This window comes from Rana temporaria, chromosome 5 (assembly GCF_905171775.1).
Source record: "Rana temporaria chromosome 5, aRanTem1.1, whole genome shotgun sequence".
NCBI lineage: Eukaryota > Metazoa > Chordata > Amphibia > Anura > Ranidae > Rana > Rana temporaria.
The window spans coordinates 206,936,457-206,961,356 of NC_053493.1; the positions used below are offsets into that span (position 1 = coordinate 206,936,457).

Below are 24,900 nucleotides of genomic sequence, written 5' to 3' on the forward strand. Positions count from 1 at the left end.
TATTGGCCATTACGTGACTTTTTAACCAGCACGCTGGCACTTTTCTATATACTATACTGCCTTACTAGCAGCTTGGGACTTTTTATGCCTGTCCACTGACATACGATTCCTGTGGTGGTCTTCCATAAATGGACTTGTTTTACTGTTCTTAATGTCTTTTAATTCCATATACTCTGCACATTATCTCTCTGCCCATTTTTGTATATTATATTTAAGCAATAAAGGAAATTCTTATATAGGTGGAGACCGCTGTCTGCCCCACCCCTTTGTCACTATCTGAACTTTATGGGTCTTTACCCATCTCCCCCCCCCTCCTTTTTCGACGCCACTACCCACCCCTGACCATTCCGAGTACTCCCCTCTGAATTCGCCCTTGTAGCCAGTTTTCAATCCATGTACTCACCCTATGGTCCAGGCCAACGGACCTTATTTTGTACAGTAAACTAGGGCTCGACAAATCACCATGGCGACTAAAAATAGTGTCCTGGCAAGTGGGGTCTTGGCTGGGAAGGTGGACATGGCCCGGGCCTCGTAGGCCTTCCAGTCACAGTACTGCCCGTCACTTTCATCATATTGGAATGCGATTAGCGGCGTCAGTGGGGATGGAGCAGTAAGAGAGCTGCGCGGCAGCCACTGATGTTTGTTTTTTTTTTAGATTTTATTTATTAATTTTTTTCCATAGGACCGGCGCTCTGCGAACTAGCCTAAAAAATCCTGCTCGCTGCGATCCTAAAACATTCTCGCTGCGGGCAGGATGTTTTAGTCGAGGCCGCGGCTTCGGCCTAGTCCGTGGCCTTTTCCCAGGATCGCGGCGGACTAGGCCGAAGCCTTACCTAAAAACTTAGAGGAATGATCATCGAGCTGGTAGTGTGGCAACGCATGTAGCAGAATAATCGATCGTATCTGTATGCTCCTGTAGGGGGCTACAAAATGATGGGCCAACACACAGAGCACCGGATTGTCCATTCTTGACTGCAGTAGGCAGTAATCCTCTTCCTAAGGATCATGGGACTTGTAGTCTTGCTTCGTACCTGAACATCAGTGTGTACAGGCATCCAGGTAAGAGAGGGGAGGCTAGTTAGCGCAATTAAGAATAATGCAAAAAAAAATGTCTTTATACCCTGATATTTTTGAGGGTTTAAATATATTTAAAGCTCGCCTTTTCCAGGGATTAATTGTGAAAAAAACTTCCCTTGCCGTGGTTCCCCCACATTGCCAGGGTAACATTCTTGTCTAGGGCATGAGAAATACAATATGACCTCATCACATACAATGTAGGACCATGAGCCCTGCGTTCATGAGGTTGGAAAGGGCCTTCCATAAGACTGAGCAGAGGCATACTGCCTGCCGGAGTAAGGAATACGTCTGACGCTGAAAACCGCGGCAAAAAAAAAAACTGTAAACTTTACCGCCAACGCCTGCGACATCCCAGTGTGAAAGTACCCTAATACTAAAAAACAAACTGGCTCCTAACTTTTTTTTAGCTGGCTCCTAGATTCAAACTAATTTTGTCAAACCCTGCAGTAAATGTTTATGGGGAACTGTGTCGTGCTTTTGCAAAATCCAAATGCACCACGTCTATGGGCCTCCTTTTATCTAGATAGCAACTCTCCTCCTCATAGAAGGTTGCTTGATTTGGCAAAAACGATTCATGAATTTGATTCTATGAATAAAATGTGAACTCTCAAAATCGATTTGTATTCTTGTGTGTTAAGATTTCCAAGTACCACCTAGGGCTCATTTACACTAGTGTTGCCCTCTGAAGAGCGATCCACACTGGATTGCTTTTTCAGATTGCGTTGACAGATGGTGAGTTGGCGGTATGTCTTTCTCACATCCTCTTTCAACTTCTAAAAGCCTGCACCATAACCATGGCTTATACCTTGTCAGTTAAATAGGTTGCATTAGGTGGGCAGTACTGCTCACCGAATGCAACTTGGGGGGGGGGGGGGGGGGGGGGGGGGGGGGGGGGGGGGGGGGGTGACATGTAGCACCAATATTTAAAAAGGGCCCAAAATACATCCCTGGGAATTACAGACCAGTTAGACTAACATCAATGGTATGCAAGCTCTTTGGAGGGGATAAGGATATACAAGATTTTATTACAGAAAACCCTTTCGGCAGTAATCGGCATTGATGCATGAAGAATCGTTCTTGTCAAACCAATCTATTAACCTTCTATGAGGAGTTGCCATCTAGATAATGGAAGGCCCGTAGACGTGGTGTATCTGGATTTTGCAAAAGCATTTGACACCGTCCCCCCCCTAAACGTTTACCGTACAAAGCAAGATCTGTTGGCATGGACCATGGGGGGGGGGAAAGAGTTCATGAATTGAAAACGGTCTATAAGGGTGAGTTCAGAGGGTAGTGATAAATGAGGAGTATTCGGAAGAGTCAGGAGTGGGAAGTGGGGTCCCCCAGGGTTCTGTGCTGGGACCATACCTGTTTAATTTGTTCATAAAGGATCTGGAGTATTGGGTTAACCGTTCAATCTCTGTCTCTGTATTTGCGCAGACGACACTAAGCTGAGGAGGGCATTAATTTCTCCGCAGGATGTGGAAACCTTGCAAGAAGATCTGAACAAATTAATGGGGTGGGCAACTACATGGCAAATGAGGTTTAATGTAGAAAAATGTAAAATCGTGCATTTGGGTGGCAAAAATATGAATGCGATCTACTCACTAGGGGGTAAACCTCTGGGGGAATCTAGGATGGACTTTCCACCGCTCGGATGATGGTGGAAAGCTTACTGAGGAGAAACAGGAAGTGAGAAATTCAGACAAAGAAAAAAAACATTTCAAAGGGAAATCGAAGGTAAGTGAACCAACAATGCACTAGCTTAAAGGAACCAATCTAGAAAATAAAAGACGAACCTTTACAACCCCTTTTAAGACAAGTGGCCACTCATTAAAATTAAAAGAAAATGGGTTTAACCTTAAATTGCATAGAGGGCTCTTTACTGTAAGAGCGGTAGGATGTGGAATTCCCTTCTACAGGTGGTAGTTTCAGCAGGGAGCATTGATAGTTTATTAAAACTATTAGATAAGCACCTGGACTGCAACATACAGGGATATACAATGTAATGCTGACCTATAATCACACACATAGGTTGAGGGACTTTTTTTTTCTTTGTTTTCAACTTCACCTACTATGTACTATTACATGCATACCTTTTTTTTAATTCTAGTTTTTAATTAATTTTTTATGTAGTTGTATCAGAGGTCGGCTACTAGAAGTTAATGAAAATATTCTTCACAATCCTGGACTGTTAAAAGAAAAGGTAAATATTGTAGACCACTCGCACACTTCTTAAGCTGACAATTTCCATCTAAAAGAACGTCCAAATAATTGTTTGTAAACTTGTTTTTATGTTAAAGGACCAGCGCGCGCACACACAGACACTTTTGACACTATTCTGGGACCATTCACATTTATACAGCAATCAGTGCTTTAAAAAAAATGCAATACTGTATAAATGTGACTGGCAGGGAAGGGGTTAACCAGTAGGGAGCGGAAGGGGTTAAGTGTGTCGGGAGTGATTCCAACTGTTAGGGGGTGTGCCTTACTGTAACATGTCACTGATCGCTACTCCCGATGAGAGGGAGCAGACGATCAGTGTTGTATCACTAGGCAGAACAGGGAGATGCCTTGTTTACAAAGGTATCCCCCCCCCGTTCTGCCGTTCTGTGACCCAATCGCGGGACACAGGCAGACATAGAGTCCACGGCTCCCGCGGGTACGGTCACAGAGATCGTGGCGGGCGCCCGCTAGGGGGCAGGCTCAAAGCAACGTATATACGTTGCTTTGCCTGACGTGCCATTCTGCCGAAGTAAATGTGCGTGAGGCAGTCGGCAATCGGTTTAATATATTTTGATTGGGTAATTGCAGTAAAGCTCTTAATTATGTTGACTTGATCTGTACAGGAGTGGTAAAACATGCTGTTCATTTTCCAAGTTACTTCATTAATCGCCTGTTTTTCAGAATGGTAGTTTGAGTCAAACCAGCAAAAAACATTTGATATTGCCCCCCAAACTTCACTTTTACCATTTCACATTTTAAAGTGGTTGTAAACCCTTACATATAAGCAGTGAAGTGGCTTTCCTCAGGTGATACAGAGATTTAAATAACTCCTCCTAAACAAGTTGTACATGTTTATCTGCAGCCATTTCCCCTGTAGATCTTTATAAAACACAGATCAAAGTTGTTGTGTTTTTTTTTTTTTTTTCTTAGCAGTAGAGAGCACGGTGTCGGGATCCGACTTGCCACACTGGGGATTAAGAGCACAGAGAGCTCGTTAAAATGCAACAGCTGATCGGACGTAAGGGCTACTCCCTACCTTCCCCAAAAGGCTGATAAAGAAAAATAGGATTTTTATAACGGCTTACCTGTAAAATCCTTTTCTTGAAAAAACATCACGGGACACAGAGCACCAGTAATTACTACATGGGTTATGGGCCACCTTCAGGTGATGGACACTGGCATAATCAAGACCGGAAGTCCCCCTTCTATATAAACCCTCCCACATGGGGAGTACCTCAGTTTTGTAGCACAGCAATATATAATAATCCCAAAAGAGGGGAGCGACCTCTGTGTCCCGTGATGTACTTTTAAAAAAGGATTTTTACACGTATGCTGTTATAAAAATCCTATTTTCTTTACTGTACATCACGGGACACGGAGCACCAGTAATTACTACATTGGATGTCCCAAAGCAATGCCATCTGAGCTGAGGGAGACCAACAAAGCAGACCTCCGTCAGACATGAAGCCCTATACTGCCGCCTGCAAAACACTGCGCCCAAAGGCGGCATCCACCTGGTAAAATTTCGTGAATGTATGAACAGATGACCAAGTTGCGGCCTTGCACACCTGAGCTTGGTGACGCACTGCCCAAGAAGCGCTAACCACCCTGGTGGAGTGCGCTCTAGGACCTAAAGGCAGAACGTTTCTTTTTTAAATCATAAGCTTGAGTAATGATCTGACGAACCCATCTAGAGATGGTCGATTTGGATGCGGCCTGTCCCCTCCTGGGGCCCCCTGGCAACACAAACAATGCGTCAGTTTTCCATATCTAAGCAGTTGCTTCCAGATAGAAGCTAACTGCTCTCACTACACAGAGGGAATGTAATGACTCTTCCATTGCTAAATTTGGCTCTGGATAAAACGAAAGGCGGCAAAATATCCTGGTTCAAATGAAAACTGGATACTACTTTAGGCAGAAAAGACTGCCGGGGCGTAACACCACCTTTTCCCTATGAACCACCAGAAATGGTTCTTTACAAGATAAAGCTACCGACTCTTCTTGCGAAAGTTACCGCAACCAAAAATACTAGTTTTCTTGTGACCATGGCCACCGGGGCATCACATATCGGCTCAAAGGGAGACCCCTGAAGGACTGACAAGACAAGATTTGGCTCCTATGGGCACAGGTGACTTAATTGGTGGATTCATGTGTGTTATGCCTTGCATAAAGGCCTGCACTAGGGAGTGAGAAGCAAGAGGTTTTTGAAAAAAAAAAATGATAAAGCCGAGACTTAACCCTTAATAGTACTCAAGGCTAGCTTCATCTCTACTCCCGACTGTAGGAAGTCTAAAATCCTGCTTATGCTATACTTGCGGTGGTGCCAACCCTTGTTTTCACACCAGGAAACATAGGCCTTCCAAACCCTACAGTAGATAGCCCTAGAAAAGCTGGCTTCCTAGCATTAATCAGGGTGGTTACCACTGTGCCTGAAAGCCCCTCGAAATTTTAGAACAAGGGTCTCAACAGCCAAACCGTCAAATTCAGTGTTTGTAAGGCAGTATTGTATACTGGCCCTTGTGACAGATCTTGGCGGAACGATAGACACCAAGGATCTGTCACTGCCAGTTTTACAATCTCTGCTTACCAGGACCTCCTGGGCCATGCCGGGGGCTACGAAGATCACCAGTTTCCATTCCCCTCTGATCCTGCGCAGCAGACGAGGGAGCAACAGAACTGGAGGGAACGCATACATTGGAGAAAACTGATCCCAAGGGGTTGCCAATGCATCTGCCCCGCAAGCGAGCGGGTCCCTTGTTCGGGACACAAACTTGTCCAATTTCGTGTTGAACCTGGACGCAAAAAGATCCACGTCCGGGGTACCCCATCTCTGGCAAATGCCCAGAAAGGCATCTGGATGTAGGGACCACTCCTCTGGTGGCAATGGCTGGCGGTTTAAGAAGTCTGCCTGACAATTTTCTACCCCTGGCATGAACACCGCAGATAGGCAAGATAACCAGAATATGATTTACTTCTTTCTGGGCTGCCCGACTCTTGGTGCCGCCCTGGTGATTGATATAGGCCACTTCCGTGGCATTGTCGGACTGGATCCTGACAGGGTATCCCTTCAGTCTGCCTGTCCAAGCCCTTAGGGCCAGGCATGCTACTCTAATTTCTAAAATGTTGATGAACAAGGTCTTCTCTGACTATTCCCCCTGAACAGAATTCTCTTCTAGTATTGCTCCCCAGCCTAAAAGGCTGGCATTGGTTGTCACTATTTTCCAATTGATCGGTACAAAGGTTTTCCCCTTCTGCAAATTCTCAGTTCGCAACCACCAATTGAGACTTTGGCATACGATTTGGAGTCAAATGCATTGGACAGTCCAAATCCTGGCTTCTCCTGCTCCAGGCAGACAGGATACAGGTTTTGCAACAGTCTTTAATGGAACTGAGCATAGGGAACTGCTTCGAATGAAGCTCCATCTTCCCTAACAATCTCATGCAGAGACAGACGGGAGACTCTTCCCTTGTCCTGATCGTGTGAACCAGATCTTATTGCGTAGACCTTTGCCTGGGGTACAAAACCTTTTTGTGGGCTGTGTCTACTACCAGTCCCAAGTACTGGCCGCAGGGACGATTTTTCTAGGTTGATAATCTAACCCAGATGCTCCAGATACCTGACCGTGCTGGCTACACTCAGATCCAGTCCCCTTATGGACTAATCGATCAGTAATGGGTTGTCCAGGTATGCCCTTACAGCTATACCCTGGGCTCTTAGTCTTGCTAAGAGTGGAACCAGGAGTCAAGACCTTTTTGTAAACGCTCGTGGTGCAGTGGCCAACCCGAAGGGCAAGGCCACAAAACTGAAAGTGCCGCTGCTTTACCGTAAATCGCAGGAATTTCTGATGCGCAGGGAAGATTGGAACATGGACATATGCGTCCTTGATGTCTGTCAACGCTAGTAATTTTGCTCCCCGAAGGGAGGACACCACTGACCGAATTGATTCCATGCGAAAGGAGCGGATGTTTAGAAATTGGTTCAGACCCTTGAGATATAAAATGGGTCTGACATCTCTGTTTGGCTTGGGCACTGTAAAGAGATTTGAGTAAAATCCCATTCCCTGTTCTCTTAAGGGTCTCCGTGATCATCCCTTGAGACAGCAACCGGTCTAGTGCCTGAAACAATGATCCTTTTTTTTTTTCTCGATTTTTTTTCGATTCTAGAAAACTCTAGTTTATAGCATAGAGAAACTATGAAGATGACCCATCTGTTTTGGAACTCCTCCTGCCAGGCTCCAACGCAAACTGCAGGAGCCTCCCCCCCCCCCCCCAAGCGGGGGCGCCACTTCATAAGGAGGTTTTGGGACTCGGCTTTGCAGATTTTTGTCCCCAGGATGACTTCTGGTCCTAAGCCTGGCTTTGGGGCCTTCCTCTTGGGTCTGACAGCGGAGGCCGTCACGACTGCCTGGAGGCTGATGTTCCAGGCGACAGAGAGGCAGAACGTTTTAAGTGAAGGACGCTTACTACTTTTTATGGGAAGAAGGGTACTCTTTCCACCCGAGATCTTTTGGATGTACTTATCCAAGTTATCCCCAAATAAATGCTCTCCATGAAAAGGAAACCCAGTCAACAGTTTCTTACAAGGCAACTCTGCTGACCAATGCTTAAGCCATAGCACTCTTCGCATGTGTATCAGCAGAAGAGCGAGAAGTGATGTCTGATAAATGGAATCCTTAATGGCGTCAACTGCAAAACAAAGGGCCTTGGGAAGTTCCGGACGTCTTCCCCATCTGACGGCTTGTTTCACCTTATCCTTAAGGAATTGAGAGACGCCAATAGCTGCTATCACAGGCTGTGCAACAGCACCAGCCATGGCAAATGAGGCTTTGACTCCAGCCTTTTTATCTACTGGATCCTTAAACAACTGGACAAGTAAGACTTTTATTCATGGAAGAGACAGCCGCGTCTACCGCTGGCACACTTAATTTCTTAGTGAATTTCTCCTCCATAGGATAAATCTGAGAATCTCTTAGGACTGGGGTCTCCAAACTGCGGCCCGAGGGCCAGATGTGGCCCTTTGCTAGCCTTTATCCGGCCCTCGGGCACTATTCCTCTCACTGATGAGGTACCATTCCTTCCACTGACACCAACAAGGAGGCACTATTTCTTCCACTGATACCAATGATGGAATACTATTCCTCCTACTAATGGGGTCACTACTCCTCCTCCTACTGACCACCAACCCTGAGGCCATATTTATTCTCACGGATGCCAAGCCCAGGAAATTTTCTGCCCGGGCTAGCCACAGTCTGGCCCTTCTAAAGTCTGAAAGACAATAAACTGGCCCTTAGTTTGAAAAGTTTGGAGACACCTGTCTTAGGAGGAATGAAATGCCTGTCTGGGAATTCTCAGTCAGCATAAATAAGCTGTTTCAGCAATGGGTGCATAGGAAAAGCATGTGCCCCTTGAGGAGGCCTTAGAGAACCCGGAGAGGAAAAGGGGGCCTCAGCCGACTCTGTTAGGAGCAACTTAAAGTGGAGTTCCACCCAGGAAAAAAACATTTTGCCAAAAAATCATTAAAAAAAAAAAAAAAAAAAAGTGAAAAAAAAAAACAATTATACTCACCTGAAATACCTGTTGCTATGCGGAGGTATGTGACCCATGGCTGACCATACTGGGACATAGTTGTAGGTGTTTCTGCACCTCTTTTATAATTTTTTTTGCACATTATATGTTAATAATAATAATATAATTATTATTATATTATGACTAATGTTTAATAGCCACAGTCAAAATTGGCACATTTGCACTTTAACTACTTTAGCCCCGGACCATTTGGGTGGTCAAAGACAGGCCACTTTTTGCATATCGGCAGTGCTTCGCTTTAACCGACAATTGCGCAGTCGTGCGACGTGGCTCCCAAACAAAATTGACATATTTTTTTCCCCACAAATAGAGCTTTCTTTTGGTGGTATTTGATCACCTCTGTGGTTTTTTAAATTTTTTTCCGCTATAAACAAAAATAAAGCGACAATTTTGGAAAAAAATTCAATATTTTTTACTTTTTGCTATAATGAATATCTCCCATTTTATATATATATATATATATATATATATATATATATATATATATATATATATATATATATATATATATATATATATATATATATATATATATATATATATATATATATATAATTATATTCTTATTTTTCCTTAGTTTAGGCCGATACGTATTCTACATATTTTTGGTAAAAAAAATCACAATACGCATTTATTGATTGGTTTGCGCAAAAGTTATATCGTTTCCAAAATGGGGGATAGTTTTATGTCATTTTTATTAATTCTTTTTTTTTTTCGTGACTGCAACATTATAGCGGACACATTGGACACTTTTGGGACCATTGTCATTTTCGCAGCGATCAGTGCTTTAAAAATGCACTGATTACTGTGAAAATTGCAGTGAAGGGGTTAACCACTGTAGAGTTTAAGTGCTCCCTGCATTGTGTTTCTTACTGTAGGGGGATGGGCACTGTGTCACATGACACGAATCTCCGCTCCATGGGGCACGGAGCCGAGATCAGTGTCATTGTCACTAGGCAGAGCGGGGGGAGATGCTTGTTTACACAAGCATCTCCCCGCTCTATATCTCCGTGAGACGATCCCAGGGATCCCTGCGACGATCGAGTCCCCGGGACCCATGGTCCGACTCACGGGGAAGGCGTCATGGTCGAACACACGGCAGGCATTTAAAGGGCCATGTACAGGTACGTGATTATGCCTGTCCGTGCCATTCTGCCGGTGTGTGTGTGTGTGTGTATATGTATGTGTGTGTGTGTGTGTGTGTGTGTGTGTGTGTGTGTGTATATATATGTATATGTGTGTATATATATATATATAATCGCGTGGGCGGTTAATACCTACGTTTTTGATACATGCATATCTGTATCAACGAATTTTATTTTATAGCGCTGCACTTTTTTGCTATATATTTTTATTTTGTACCCACTATCTGGACTATAGTGCTTAGCTGCTGTATGTTGGTGCTTTACTAAGCGCGGATATTATTCTTGTTTCTGCACCTCATGCCTTGCTTGCTTTTTGTGTTAAGTACCCCCCAGCTATTTTTGTATGCTCTTAACCCGTGTGGGTGTGTTCTATTTGTCTTTTGGCTGTCCCATGACCTACTTGGTACAGTATGTTTGATCCTACCCATGTATGTGCCACATGGTTTTCTTTTCAATTAAATTTTTGGAAAAATAAAAATACATGCGCATGTCAGATTCACAGCATTATAAATATACCCCTAAAATGGTTTCTGGTACAAAGTATGATAAAGTTTTATTTTCAAATGGTGAACAAGAATGTTTTAAAAAAAAAAAAAAAAAAACTAAACCCAAGAACAAAAATGCAATATGTAGCAGCTTACAGTACTTTGTTTTGCTATCTGCAATATTATTATACCTGTTGATCTTGCTAGAAATGCAGTGTTCTTGTGGCATTTACCGAAGAATAGCTTCCTTCCTAGCCATCTTCTGTAAACTACTATTTGCCATACACCCCCTCTCATAATGGAGATAAAAGCAAGTAATAATTGTAGTTCATAGCAGGAAAGTAGCCTAGGGTGACAACTATAGCTCTCTCAATGGATACAGTGGAGGAGTGATGTAGCCACACAGGGACCGGAAGTGTGTTTTGTTGCAGAATTCTGAGGTGAAAATAAAGCAAAATATGCTAGAAAATGTATGGCAACCGCCACACCAAGGAGTATGACCTGGTGCTACATCTTTGGGTTTAGATGCACTTTTTATACTACACATTTTGTATGCAACATAAAACCACATATAAGGTAAAGAAAATTAAAAATACGATAAAAAAAAAAAAAATCATGAAAATAATAGCCAAGGGAAAAATTAGTTGATTAGGGTTAATAATGGATTTACCCACTTCCTGACAGGCCATTTTTTTTGTGATATGGCACTGCGTCACTTTAACTAACAATTGTGTGGTTGTGCGATGTTGTAGACAAACAAAAATGTATGTTTCTCCCCCCCCCCCCCCCACAAATAGAGCTTTCTTTTGGTCGTATTTAATCACCTCAGAGCGACAATCCTCAGGAAGGATTTTTTTTCCCCCCTGCTATAGTAATCTGATTTTCCCTGGATCAACTTTACCTATAAATGTTAGTATCGAGTTATATTATGTACATTTAGGAAATAATTCAGGCCTTTTTCAAAGCAATCTACTGAGCTTACCAGAACCACCTCTGGAGGGAGTCTATTCCACATTTTCACAGCTCTTACTTTGAAGAAAACTTTCCGTATTTGGAAATTAAAGGGTCACTAAAGGAATATTTTTTTTTTCCCTTTACCTTACTGCAGTCCTGGTTTCATGTCCTCATTGCTCGTTTTTGCTCTGATGTTGCTGTAAAACTGCTCTGTTCTGGACACTTCCTGGTTGTCTGGCTCCGTATGAAAAAAGTCATGGGAGAGTTTAGTTTCGTTTTCCTAGCCATGACTCTCTATGGCACTGTCCAGCACAGAGGCATAAAATAACATGCAAAGACTAAACTACTTTCAGTTTTGTTTTTGCATCTAAGAAGCACATTATATGATTGATTTTGTATCTCTTTTTAATCGTTTTTAAAAGGAATCTGTTAACTATTATGTCTCTATACACTGTAAACAGTCATTTCAGCAAAAAAAAAATTTTTCTTTAGTGATCCTTTAAATCTATTTTTCCTCTATGTGTAAAGAGTGCCCCCTTGTCCTTTGTGATGACCTTAAAGTGAATAACTTGACACCAAGTTCCCTATATGGACCCCCTTATGTATTTGTACATGTTGATCGTATCCCCCTTAATCTTCTCTTCTCAAGAGGGAGTAGATTCAGTTTCCAGCAGTGCCATTATTCCAGTCAGTTTCCGGGTAGTTAAAATCCCCCATTATCACTGTCCCAGCCCTTTCCATTTGTGCCAGCCCTTTCCATTTGTGCAAGGAGCTGAGTCACCTCCTCCTCGCTAACACTGGGAGGTCTTTAACAAACGCCAATGACAACCTTTGTAGTCGGCACACCTATGTACAGTTCAACCCATAATTCTTTAGTCTCATCACACTCTCCATCAACTAGGTCCTCTTTCACATAATCTTTGAGATCACTTCTCACATAGAGACAAACACCACCACCCCTTCGTTTTACCGGAAGAGAGCATAGCCAGGAATATTAGCCCAGTCATGAGAAAAATGAAGCCAAGATTCAGCAATACCAGTTAGAGCATAGTTCTTCTTGTGCACCAGAGCTTCCAATTTGCCTATTTTTCTTGGCAGACTTCTGGCATTGGTGATTAAACACTTTTTAATTCATTGTCACATTTTGCAAATGTATGTTGCTTATTTTTATTGTTGAATCATGAACACTGACCTTAACTGAGGCAAGTGATGAATTGGTTCTTTAGATGTCCTGGGTTCTTTTTTGACCTCCCTAGATGAGTTGTGCCCTTGGAGTAATTTTTGTAGGCTGGCCACTCTTGGGAAGGTACACCACTGTTTAGAAATGGTATTGTAACCCTTTCCAGACTGATACATGTCAATTGCTTTGTTTCCCATCTGTTCTTGAATTTATTTAGATCATGTCGCTGTTTAAGATCTTTTAGCATGCTTCTTTTAAACGGCTTCTATTTAATTGACTTCTTGAGTTAACAGGTCTGGCAGTAATTTTTAGGCCTGGGTGTGGCAAATGAAATTTCAACACAGCCTTCCAAAAAATGTGGTTAATCACAGTTCGTGTATGATTTAGCAAGCAGGGTCCAGTTACTTTTTCACATAGGGCCAGGCAGGTTTAGACAGCTTAACACCCCCCCCTCTTCATAAATGAAATCATCATCTAGAAACTACATTTTGTGTTTTTTCGATCATCTTTGTGTAATAAAATGTTGTTTGTTTTGATCTGAATCATTTTAAGTGTGGCTAAAATAAAAAATCAGGAAGGGGGCAAATGCTTTTTCACTTCAGGTTCTAAACTTGTAAGATTTCTTTGTGATCTCATGCAGATAAAAGATCACATCTTTAATCATTTGTCCATCAGTCATTAAGGGGGGTGCGCAGCTCTGACATACAGAAGCAAAGCCATGCCTCACACAGGTTACTGACATATTGTATAGACATCAGATTCCTGGCAGAAAATTACTGACTAAAAATGTGAGGATGGGTGCATAGGAGTAAAAATACTGATCTATATGCAGTGTGAGTATATGCACCAGTGTGCCTAATGCTTATTAATGTGGAGGTTTTATGTGTCCTTGTGCAAGAGTCCTTGTGCAAGAGTCCTTGCAGTGAAGACCAAGGTATGGTAACTCAGGAATATGGAAAAAGGTCAGCTTCAGGGATACTGGTGGAAAATACTTTTCTTTTATCGTCCATGGATGGACACAGCTCCTTAAGTCTTGACAAGTGGGTTATGTTCCCTGTTTACAGGAGAGGACTAGGCAGAAACATGTTAGATCATTAAATACATGTTACATTAACAGAGTTGAACAGCCCCGCCCAGGGGGCGGTCCCTCCAGACTTGACTCTCCTCACTGCAGGTGCAGCCTCAGTTTCGTTCCCGTTGGGCCCAGCGCCTGGGGAGAAATGTTCTTTTATTTGTTTTTATTTTAATTTTTTCTTGAATCTTCTTTCATCTGTCGGCTGAGAGACAGGCTGGATAATATAGATCCTTGTAGTCTGCTCAGTCCGACCAGCAAGCGTCGGCACACCTTTGCAAAGAGGCTTGGTCTGCCACCCCATACCCCATGGCTCCTGGGGTGGCTGGTGAGCTTTGCTCCGAGGTCACATATGACTGGCCGTTGGCCGGGTCCTTCTCTTTCCACACCAAAGCGGTATTTTTCTTCAGTCGGGGTCCGCGGGCGAACCTTCCGGGCCGACAAGGGCTCAGCTGGGGGACTGATTCGTCCCTGGGTACGTAAGCCGATCGCGCTGTCACCCGGACCTGCCAATGTATGTAGCTTCCCCTGCCCATCTCTGAGGTGGGGGGGTCGCCTTTGCTGTTAACAGCTCGGTGAGAAAAAGTCTTTGTCCCATTTTAGTAGGTCTTCTTGAATGGATTTAAGAATTGGCAGAAAATTGGAAGAATATAAGTCCTTTAGTTGAAGAGGTATACGTATGCCTAAATAGGATAGGGATCATTCTTCCCATTTAAATGGAAAATTTCGTTTACATAGAGATACTGGGGCGGATCCACAAAAGCATTGCTTTGATACGCCGGCGTAATTTTAAATTTCCCGCGTCGTATCTTTGTTTTGTATCCACAAAACAAGATACGACGGCATCTGGGATCGATCCGACAGGCGTAGTCTTAGTATGCCGTCGGATCTTAGATGCAATTTTTCGGCGGCCGCTAGGTGGCGTTTCCGTCGAAATCCGTGTTGAGTATGCAAATTAGCGCTTTACGGCGATCCACGAACGTACGTCCAGCGCATTTTTTTACGTTGTTTGCGTTCGGCTTTTTCCGGCGTATAGTTAAAGCTGCTGTTTTGAGGTGTACTCAATGTTAAGTATGGCCGTCGTTCCCGTGTACAATTTTTTAATTTTTACGTCGTTTGCGAATAGGGATTTGCGTAGAACGACGTCACCATTGGCTGGTTCTGGTTTAATTTCAAGCATGCGCACTGGGATACCCCCACGGACCGCGCATGCGCAGTTAAAAAAAACGTTTACGTCGGGTTACAACGTATTTACATAAAACACGCCCCCATTACATCCATTTGAATTAGGTGCCATAACGCCGGCAAAGATACACTATGCCACCGTAACTTACGGCGCGGATTCTTTCTGAATTTAAAAAAAAAGTAAGTTACGGCAGCGTAGTGTATCTTAAATACGCTACGCCCGGCGCATAAATGCGCCGCTGTAAGAGGATCTGCCCCATTAAGTCAGTTCGTAGAATGATATTCAAAGCCCTGGATTTATCAAAATTTCATTGACAAGTTGGAGATCTGAGAGAAGATTGAAAAGTCCTTTAATAGATTAGGTAAAGTATTAATGGGATCTGTTAAAAAGAGTAAGATGTCATCTGCATATGCGGCCAATTTGTATATTTTGTTGTTACTAATACCCTTAACATCAGGGTTATTTCGAATTCTCCTAAGAATAGGTTCTAGAGTTAGAATAAATATGATTGGAGATAAAGGGCAACCTTGGCGGGTCCCGTTCGACACAGAGAATGCGTCCGACAGGTATCCATTAATTTCCATTCTTGCAGTGGGAGAGGAGTAAAGAGCAAGAATGTAACGCAACAAGCGGTCACCAAGTTCAAAAGTCTTTAGGCATTCAGTCATATAATCCCACGCAACCCTATCGAACGCCTTCTCCGTGTCGAGAGAAAGAGAATCCGGGTTTAGAAAGTTTAGTCAACCAATGATGGATATTGATAGCTTTCTGAGTATTGTCCCTAGATTCGCGTCCAGGAACAAAACCAACCTGGTCTAGTGAGATCAAATTTGGGATTAGGGGGCAATAATCTATTTAAATTATTTTTAAATCCACATTAAGGAGGGAGATAGGCCTATAATTAGAGACTAATAGGTAGATTCAGGTACCTGTGTGCAAACTTGCGGCGGCGTAGCTTAGCCTGTTTAGGCTACGCCGCCGTAAGTTAGCTAGGCAAGTACATGATTCTCAATGTACTTGCCTGCTAATATACGGTGGCGTAGCCTAAAGCGGGCGGGCGGGCGTGCGTAAGGGTGCCGAATTCAAATGTCTTGGAGGGGGCGTGTTGTATGGTAATGAGGCTTGACCTCACGTTTTTTTAATGCGCATGCGCCGGGTGCCTACATTTCCCAGGGTGCATTGCGGCTAAGTACGCCGCACGGGCCTATTGATTTGGACGTGGACGACTTGCGCAAACGACGTAAAAAAATTAAATCTGGCGGTGGGAACGGCGGCTATACTTTAACATTGTTATTCCACCTAATAGATGGAATAACTTTAGGCCTGCTAATGCCTTACGGAAACGGCGTAAAACTACTACTACGGTGGCCGGGCGTACGTTCGTGAATCGGCGTATCCCCTCATTTACATATTCTACGCCGACCGCAATGGAAGCGCCACCTAGCGGCCATCTGAAATATTGCAATCTTAGACATATTTAAGCGTATCTCTGTTTGAGCATACGCTTAAACATAAGTCGGCCTAACTCAGAATCTACGCCAAACTATCAGTAGATAAGTCGACCGAACTCTTACTGAATCTACCTATAAAAGTTTATCTTTGTCGGGTTTAGGAATCTTTGTGATGTGTGCCTCTAAAAGATCTCTGTTGTTAAGTGGATGATCGGGGATTGAGTTGAAAGCTTTCAAAAAATAAGGGAGGACAATATCGGTGAAGGATTTATAGTAGCCTACAGTCAGTCCATCAGGACATTTGCCAGTTTTCAATTGTTTGAGAGCCAATTAGATTCATCCCATTCAAGTGGACGATCCAATTTATCGGCTTCCGCTTTAGAGATGGGATTAGGGCTGTTAAGTGTCAAGAATTCAGTGATCAATTGTTTTCTACGGGCGGAGTGGTCGGAACCTGGCTCAGTAGAGATATTATAAAGGTTGGAATAATTTTTTTTTTAATTGTGCAGCAATATCAGTGGGGGAATGGAATTTTGTCCCTGAAGAGTCAGGTATGGAGTGGATAGTAGAGTTTGCTTTTTTTTTTTTTTTTTTTTTTTTTTTTTTTAGTTCTCAGGGCTTTTGCAAGCAATTTCCTGGATTTGTTGCCATATTCGTAAAAAAGCTTACGGGATAGCATACATTTATGTTTAGTTGTTTTGTCTAATTCTTCAAGCAAAAGTTCCCTGGCATGAAGAAGTTCATTATATGCATCAATCGCCAACGATTGTTTGGTTTCAAGTATATGAACGTCTCATACTTTAGGCGTGGTACGCGCTTTTCCGGTGTACCAGCCAGCTCGGCTCTGTTTCGGAGATCTGACTCTTTTGTGTCGGTGTAGGGTCCACAAAAGGGCCTGGCAATCTCGTTTCCCACCATTTCTCGGTGGGTCAGGTAGGCTGTCATACAGGCCTATGCTCTTAGGGCGTGGGCCCCCCTTTTCCGGTCTGACAGCATGCGTCACTTTCAGGTGTGCGAGGAGGCGACTTGATCGTCCGTTCACACTCTTTCCAGAATTTACATGGTTGCTGTGAGTGCATCTTCTGATGCTTCTTTTGGCTGCTAGATTTCTGCAGGCGGCTGTTTAAAGTTGCACCTCCTCTTTTGAGGAGCTCTGCTTGTTTTGGGGTGAAGTTAAAATTGGTTTTACTGATATATTTCCCACCCCTCGTTTTGACACTGCATGGGGACGTCCCACTTGTCAAGACTTAAGGAGCTGTGTCTGTCCATGGACGATAAGAGAAAATAGGATTTTTTGTACTCGCCGTAAAATCCTTTTCTCTGACGTCTATGGACAGACACGGCTCCCACCCCCTCCTTTTTCGGTTTGTACTGCTTGTTACGAACTGAGGCTGCACCTGCATTGAGGAGGGTTATGTCTGGAGGGACTTAAGGAGCTGTGTCTGTCCATGGACGCCAGAGAAAAGTATTCTATGGTAAGTACAAAAAAATCCTATTTTTTGGTCACAGTTCATGTCTTCTGTAAAGGTAATATGTGCTTTTTAACTCCCAATTCTTAGCAGCTTTTACGTGCATTATCTTTGCTCCAGAATGATGTAATTGTAATTCTTTTTTGAAATGCTGGATGTAGCTATTCCTGTTCATTTGCCAACATTAATTCTCTTTCTTTTTTATTTTATTTACGCTAGCCATCCTCAGACGGTTACATTGCAGTTGTACTGCCAAAATTTGAAGAGAGCAAGACTATTACAAAAGACCTTCTTTCCCAAAAGCAGTATGAAGAGCTATTACTTAAAAGGACATCTTTGCCTACAAATGACTTATCAGAGATGTAATGGACTTGGGTAGTCTCAAGCTACCTGAAAAGAAAATGGACCATCTATTTATGAACTATATACCTCTGAATGGCAAAACAGTGTGCTCAGTCCTTGGACGAATTTCTATGGGTACATATAGCAATAGCTGTTATAATGTAGCTACTTTTAATGCTTCATTATTAAATAATGAGGGATAATAAACAAATTCATAAGAGTTACTTTTTAGGCCTCTTGTACACGGTACTGACGTTTGAGCATCAGCTTTTTTTTTTTTTTTTTTTGGACGTAATTCGTTTTGTCATATATAAGTATGTTTGTGAATTAGTACACAGTACATTCTTAGGCAACTTTACAAATGGAGAGACTCACACTCACGCTGGTTTTTCAAAACAATCTTCTAAACCACTTCCATACCAGGCACTTACGCACCTTCCTGCCCAAGCCAATTTTCAGCACTGTCGCACTTTGAATGGCAATTGCGCGGTCGTGCGACATGGCTCCCAAACAAAATTGGCGTCCTTTTTTTCCCCACAAATAGATCTTTCTTTTGGTGGTATTTTATCACCTTTGCGTGTGGTTTTTTTTTTGTGCAACAACTAAAAAAAGACAGAAAATTTTGAAAAAAAATACGTTTATTTTTTTCTGTTATTTACCAAAAAATTAAGTAAGTTTTCTCTTTCAATTACGGGCACTGATATGGCGACACTGATGGACATCGATGAGGTAGTACTGACGGGCACAGATGAGGTGGCACTGATGGGAACACATAGGCGGCACTGATGGATACTTATGGGTGGCACTGATAGGTGGGCATGGATGGGCACTGTGGGTTGGCACTGATCTACCCATGTTGCCAGTCAGTGGCCATTTGTGGGCACTGATTGTCTTTTTTTTTTTTTTTAAAGCTTTTTTTTTTTTTTTTTTCCAAGACTTTTTTTTATATTTGCCCTTCCCTGGTGGTCCAGGGTGGCGATCCGAGGGGAGGCTGCGCTGATAAACAATCAGCGCAAACCCCGCCCTGTCAGGAGAGCCGCCGATCGGCTCTCCTCCACTCGCGTCTGTCAGACGCGAGTGAGGAAGAGCCATCAATGGCTCTTCCTGTTTACATCGTGATCAGCCGTGGTTGGACACGGCTGATCACGTGGTAAAGAGTCTCCGCCGGAGGCTCTTTACCGAGATCGGAGATGCAGGGTGTCAGACTGACACCCCGCATCGCCGGGTGCACACGGCATGAAATCCTGCAGGACGTCCTGTCAGGATTTCAGAACCACTTCCCGGACGTAAATCGGCTATAGGCCAGGCGGGAAGTGGTTAACCACCTGAATTTCACAACCAGTTCCTGCTCAGGTCAATTTTTAGTTTGAATGGCAGTTGCATTGTCGTGCAACACTGTGCCCATATGAAATTTCTATCTGTTTACACACAAATAGAGCTTTCTTTTGGTGGTATTTAATCACCACTGGGTTTTTTTATTGTTTGCTAAACACAAAAATTCCCCTTTTTTTTTTCTGTTAAAACATTTTGAAAAATGTTTATTCATAAATTTGGGCTAAAATGTTATACTCGCTACATTTCTTTGGTGAACATAACTCAAAACAGTGTATCTAGTCTGTAGGAAAGTTAGTCAAACTATATTTATACGGGGGGGTAATATTTGATACCCTGCTGATTTTTTTTTACATGTGCCCACTGACAAAGAAATGATCAGTCTAAAATTTTAATTTTTTTACAGCGAGTGACCGAATAACAACAAAAATATCAAGAAAAACCCATTTCAAAATTTTTGAATTGCATTGTAATTAGTATTTGATCCCCTATCAATCAGCAAGTTTTCTTGCTCACAGGTGACTTCTATACAGGTAACAAGGTGAGATTAGGCGCAATCAAACAGATTGCAATCTCTCCACCATGGCCAAAAAACTGTCCAAGGATGTCAGGGTAAAGATTGTAGCCCTACAGGACTATCGCCAAGCAGCTTGCTGAGAGGGTGACAACAGCTGGTGCAATTATTCACAAATGGAAGAAACTAGGGCTGCAACTAACGATTACTTTCATAATCGATGAGTTGGCCGATTAATCGGATAATAGCCTTAAAAAAAAGCATTTTTTAATTGTTTCGGGCAGATTACAAAACACAAATTGCCGCAAAAACACATTACATGCTTTTCTGCAGCTTCTCCATTGAAGTATATTGAACCAAAAAAAAACACAAAATAGCACCGTTTTGCGTTAAAGTCCTTGCCCTTTCCAAATACGCAGCAGCTGAAAAAAAAAAAAATCACGGATGTGAACGTGTCCCATAGGAAAACATGCATATGGACTGTAATGTTTCTCTGCAAAAAGCACCAAAAAACAGGTGTGAACCCAGGCCTGCGATGTTTAGTAACATAATGGGGTTAAAAAAAAACTAAAATAAGTACAAAAAGAGCAAATAATCCCTACTGTAAGGGATTATTTTTTTTTACTGTGGGACAGTGAAAATAATATTTACAGTAGCAAATTGCTTTTTTGTACTATAAAGGGCTAATTTTAGTTTTTTTTTAACCCCATTATGTTACTGGCCAATTATGAAATGAATCGATTAGTTGTTTTGGTCCTAGAAGAAACGCAAAATAACTGTCAATCTCCCTCAGTCTGGGACTCCATGCAAGATCATGAGACCGGTGAGGAATCAGCCCAGAACTACACAGGAGAATCTTGTCAATGATCTCAAGGCAATTGGGTCCAGTCAATTACCCCCTCTCCCCCCCAAGTATCTAAAAATAAATCAATCCTGATGCACTGACAGCCTATCTCATTTGTTGAGGCCCAAAAAATGCCAGAATAGTATAAATATCCCTAAATGACCCCCTTTTTTAGAAAATACAGTCCAATGTATTAAGAGGCATGGCAAGTTGTAATTTTGGGCACTTAAATCCCCTTCCTAACCTGGCCAATTTTAAGCTTTCAGCACATTTTGAATGACAATTACTCAGTCATGCAACACTGTACCCATATAAAATTTGTCCCCCCCCCACACACAAAGAGAGCTTTCTTTTGGTGGTATTTGATCACCTCTGGGTTTTTTTTGTGTGCTATAAATGGAAAAAAAAATACCAAACATTTTGTTTAAAAATTATTTTTTCTTTCAGTTATAAAGTTTTGCAAATTAGTAATTTTTCTTTATACATTTTTGCCAAAATGGTATAACGCTACATATCTTTGGTGAAAAATAACCCATATAAGTATATATTATTTTGTCTTTGTGAAATTTATAGAGTCTACAAGCTATGGTGGCAATCACTGAAAATTGATCACATCTGATTGCCTCTCATTTCTTGAGACACTAACAAGCCAGGAAAGTACAAATATGACCCCTTTTTGGAAAGTAGACATTCCATGGTATTTAGTAAGGGGCATGGTGAGTTTTTTTTAAAGTTGTAATTTTTTCCCACAATTCTTTGCAAAACTAAGATGTATATATGTTGTTCTTCACAAAATGGTCATATTATTAAGTTTCTCACACACTGTATAGGCATACTTGCAACAACACCCCAAAACGTCTCCTGAGTATGGCAATAACCACATGTGAGACTTATTCACAGCCTGGCCACATAGAGAGGCCCAACATGCAAGTAGCGCCTCCACACGGTCAAGGAGCATAAATTATTCATTATAAATTTCTTGACAACCTATCACGCTTTTAAAGACCCTGGAGCACCAGGACAATGCCCACAAAATTACCCCATTTTGGAAAGCAAACACCCCAATGTATATTCTATGAGGCATTATGAGTCTTTTGAACATGTCATTTTTTTCTCCACAAGTTATTAAAAAATTTGGAAAGAAAACATTTTTTTTTAACACAAAGTTGTCCATTTATAAGAATTTTTTTTGACACATAGCATATACATGGGAGTAGTAGCAGAATGTATTTTGGGGCATAATTTTTGTCAAGTATGGCAATACCACATATGCGAGACTTTTACACAGCCTTGCACAGAGAAGCCCAACATTTGGCACCGTCAGATGCTCTAGGGACATAAAATTTCATATTGAATTTCCTGACTACCTATTACACTTGTGAGGCACTGTAGTGGCACATATGGGCATGAATGAGGCACGCTCCTTGCACGTTGTACTGATCGGTGGGTACAGCGCGAGAGGAGATTGATGAATCAGACATGCGCCGTTTTTTTTTTTTTTTTTTACAAGTGATCGCCTTGTCATTGGATGGCCTCCCAGAATTAGCCAACCACACTGTAACCGTTATTTGGCTATGGCTCAGTCAGCAAGTGGTTAAACATGAAAACCTGAAGATCAGATGACAGCCTTGCAAGTTTGAAGGTGAAACCAAATACTAAAAATCCTAGGAAGCACTAAGGCTCCATTCACACCAATGCAGTTTTTCATGCTTTTTGCAAAATTGCAGGCGTTTTTACCGCAAATTGCTTTTGCATTTTTAAATCTGCCCAAAAAACAAACAATAAAACACAAAACGTGGTAAAAAAAACAAACAAACACGGAAAGCACAGCAGAAATGTTTAAAAGCAACATGCATAGATGTCAATCGAGCCTTAGGCTTCATTCACACATGCAATTACCACACATTGCAAAATTCGGCTTCAAGAATATGCAGATTCCTGTACATGGAATGACGGGTGTGTGCATGCAGCTATCTGACTGTTCATAACTATTAGCAGAACCTTCCCTTATTGCAGCCAAATTCTGACTTTGCCAACAGCCATGAAAAGGTTTGGCTGCATCTCTTCCAACACACGCCATGGAATTTGCAGTGTGCGTTAATCGCACCTGTGAATGAATCCTAAAGATCTAAAAAGGTAAAAGAATACTTTCCCTCTGTGACTTATAAAATGTTCACACAGTTACCAAATAGGTGTCCTTTGAGGGCATCCGTACAACATGCTTCTTGCAAGTTCCGCAGATCAATATACCGTACATATAGAAAGCTGCACTAAATCAAGTGAACATCATCATCTTGTGATCAAAAAATAAACTGCACCGTATAATGTGTTAAAATTTTTTAAAACAGTGTCCATTTCCAAGAATAATTGCTAGTGCAAAATCACTCTTCTCCAATTAAATATCCCAATTAAGTGCTGTGCATGCTACTCATCACAAGTATAATGTGAAATCCTGCACTAGCTTCCTGATGACGCATTGAGCATGTGAAACATGTTGAGGCATAGTGACACAAAGGTTATGCCAGTTCCTGCCTTTAGTTTAAACTGAATAAAATGTTGCGCAATGATAGCATTTTTCTCATTATCTCATTGAGCAAAAGAAGAGTACAATATAGCACACAGGAACCCTGGAGGATTGAAGCATCCCGTTTATAATTGAGATTTTTAGTGGATACAATATCCACTGGTGGAGTGGATGATGACACTTATTAAAGGTTAAGCGGTGAGTGAATAGTTTGGACAGTGGAAGATTTCACATTATACTGGTGGTGAATAGCATGCACGGCCCTGAATTGGGATATTTAATTGGAGAAAAATGTGATCTTTGCACCAGCAATTATTCTTGCATGAATGGACATTTTAAAAATTGAGAATTTATAGACGCATACAGTGCTGCTAATTTTATCACAGGAGGATGATATTTACTTTATCAATAATTATATTGGTTGATCAGGTGGTTCCACATTGCTGTGGAAACATTTTAGCTGCAGCTGACAACACAAAATAATCACTATCACAGTTTTTGAATCACCATTTTTAATTGTTGCGCCAATGATACATTTATCACATCTACAAGTTCCACAGACCAACACTTAAGCGAAGGATCCATTGGCTTATGTACAAAAAGTAGGCTCATTCTTGAGATTTGGTGGAGATGTCAGATAACCTATCCACATAAGGCAACAGATAAATGTGCCAGCAGATGGATCCATAAGACTAGAGTCAGGCCCAGACAGCTGAAGTCTGACATGGTAGCGATGGCATGCGGCATATAGCAGGACCAGTGAGGGAACACAGTGCCTTATGGGCTTCTGTCCCCTTATCTACAGGGTCCTGGAACACCAGGAACTGTTATAGCGCCTCAGTGTGAAAGCAGTCCAACGCTAAAAATAGCGACTGCAAAGCGCCTTGAAAGTGGCTCTCCTCCCTCTCCAATGTGAAAGCCGGAGTGCTTTCACAATGGCGCGGTGCGCTGGCAGGATGGTAAAAAAAAAAAAAATCCTACTAGCCGCATCTTTGCAGCGCTGTAGGAGCGGTGTGTACACATATATACATTGCTCTGTAATCTTGTGCTTGTAAACATTACATATATTGCCACACTTATCTTTTCTGTACTTTATAGTCTTGTAAATTGTATATTCAATTATATTAACCACTTTAGCCCCAGAAGGATTTACCCCCTTTTTGACCAGGCCATTTTTTACGATACGGCACTGCGTCGTTTTAACGAACAATTGCACAGTTGTGCGACAATCTACCAAAATAATCACTATCACAGTTTTTGAATCACCATTTTTAATTGTTGCGCCAATGATACATTTATCACATCTACAAGTTCCACAGACCAACACTTAAGCGAAGGATCCATTGGCTTATGTACAAAAAGTAGGCTCATTCTTGAGATTTGGTGGAGATGTCAGATAACCTATCCACATAAGGCAACAGATAAATGTGCCAGCAGATGGATCCATAAGACTAGAGTCAGGCCCAGACAGCTGAAGTCTGACATGGTAGCGATGGCATGCGGCATATAGCAGGAC

At 42.1% G+C, this 24,900-nt stretch overlaps 1 protein-coding gene across 3 annotated transcripts in view; it reads left to right on the forward strand.

Moving 5' to 3' along the window:
• The window catches only part of ABITRAM (actin binding transcription modulator), a 56,781-nt gene extending 38,387 nt beyond the window's left edge, over nt 1–18,394 (forward strand). For all 3 annotated transcript variants that reach the window (XM_040353512.1, XM_040353514.1, XM_040353513.1), the window contains exons 6-7: nt 3,211–3,280; nt 18,048–18,394. In XM_040353512.1, coding sequence (XP_040209446.1) covers nt 3,211–3,280; nt 18,048–18,194 — 217 coding nt within the window. In that variant the 3' untranslated portion in view covers nt 18,195–18,394. The remainder of the gene's footprint in view (nt 1–3,210; nt 3,281–18,047) is intronic.
• The last annotated feature ends 6,506 nt before the right edge of the window (nt 18,395–24,900 follow it).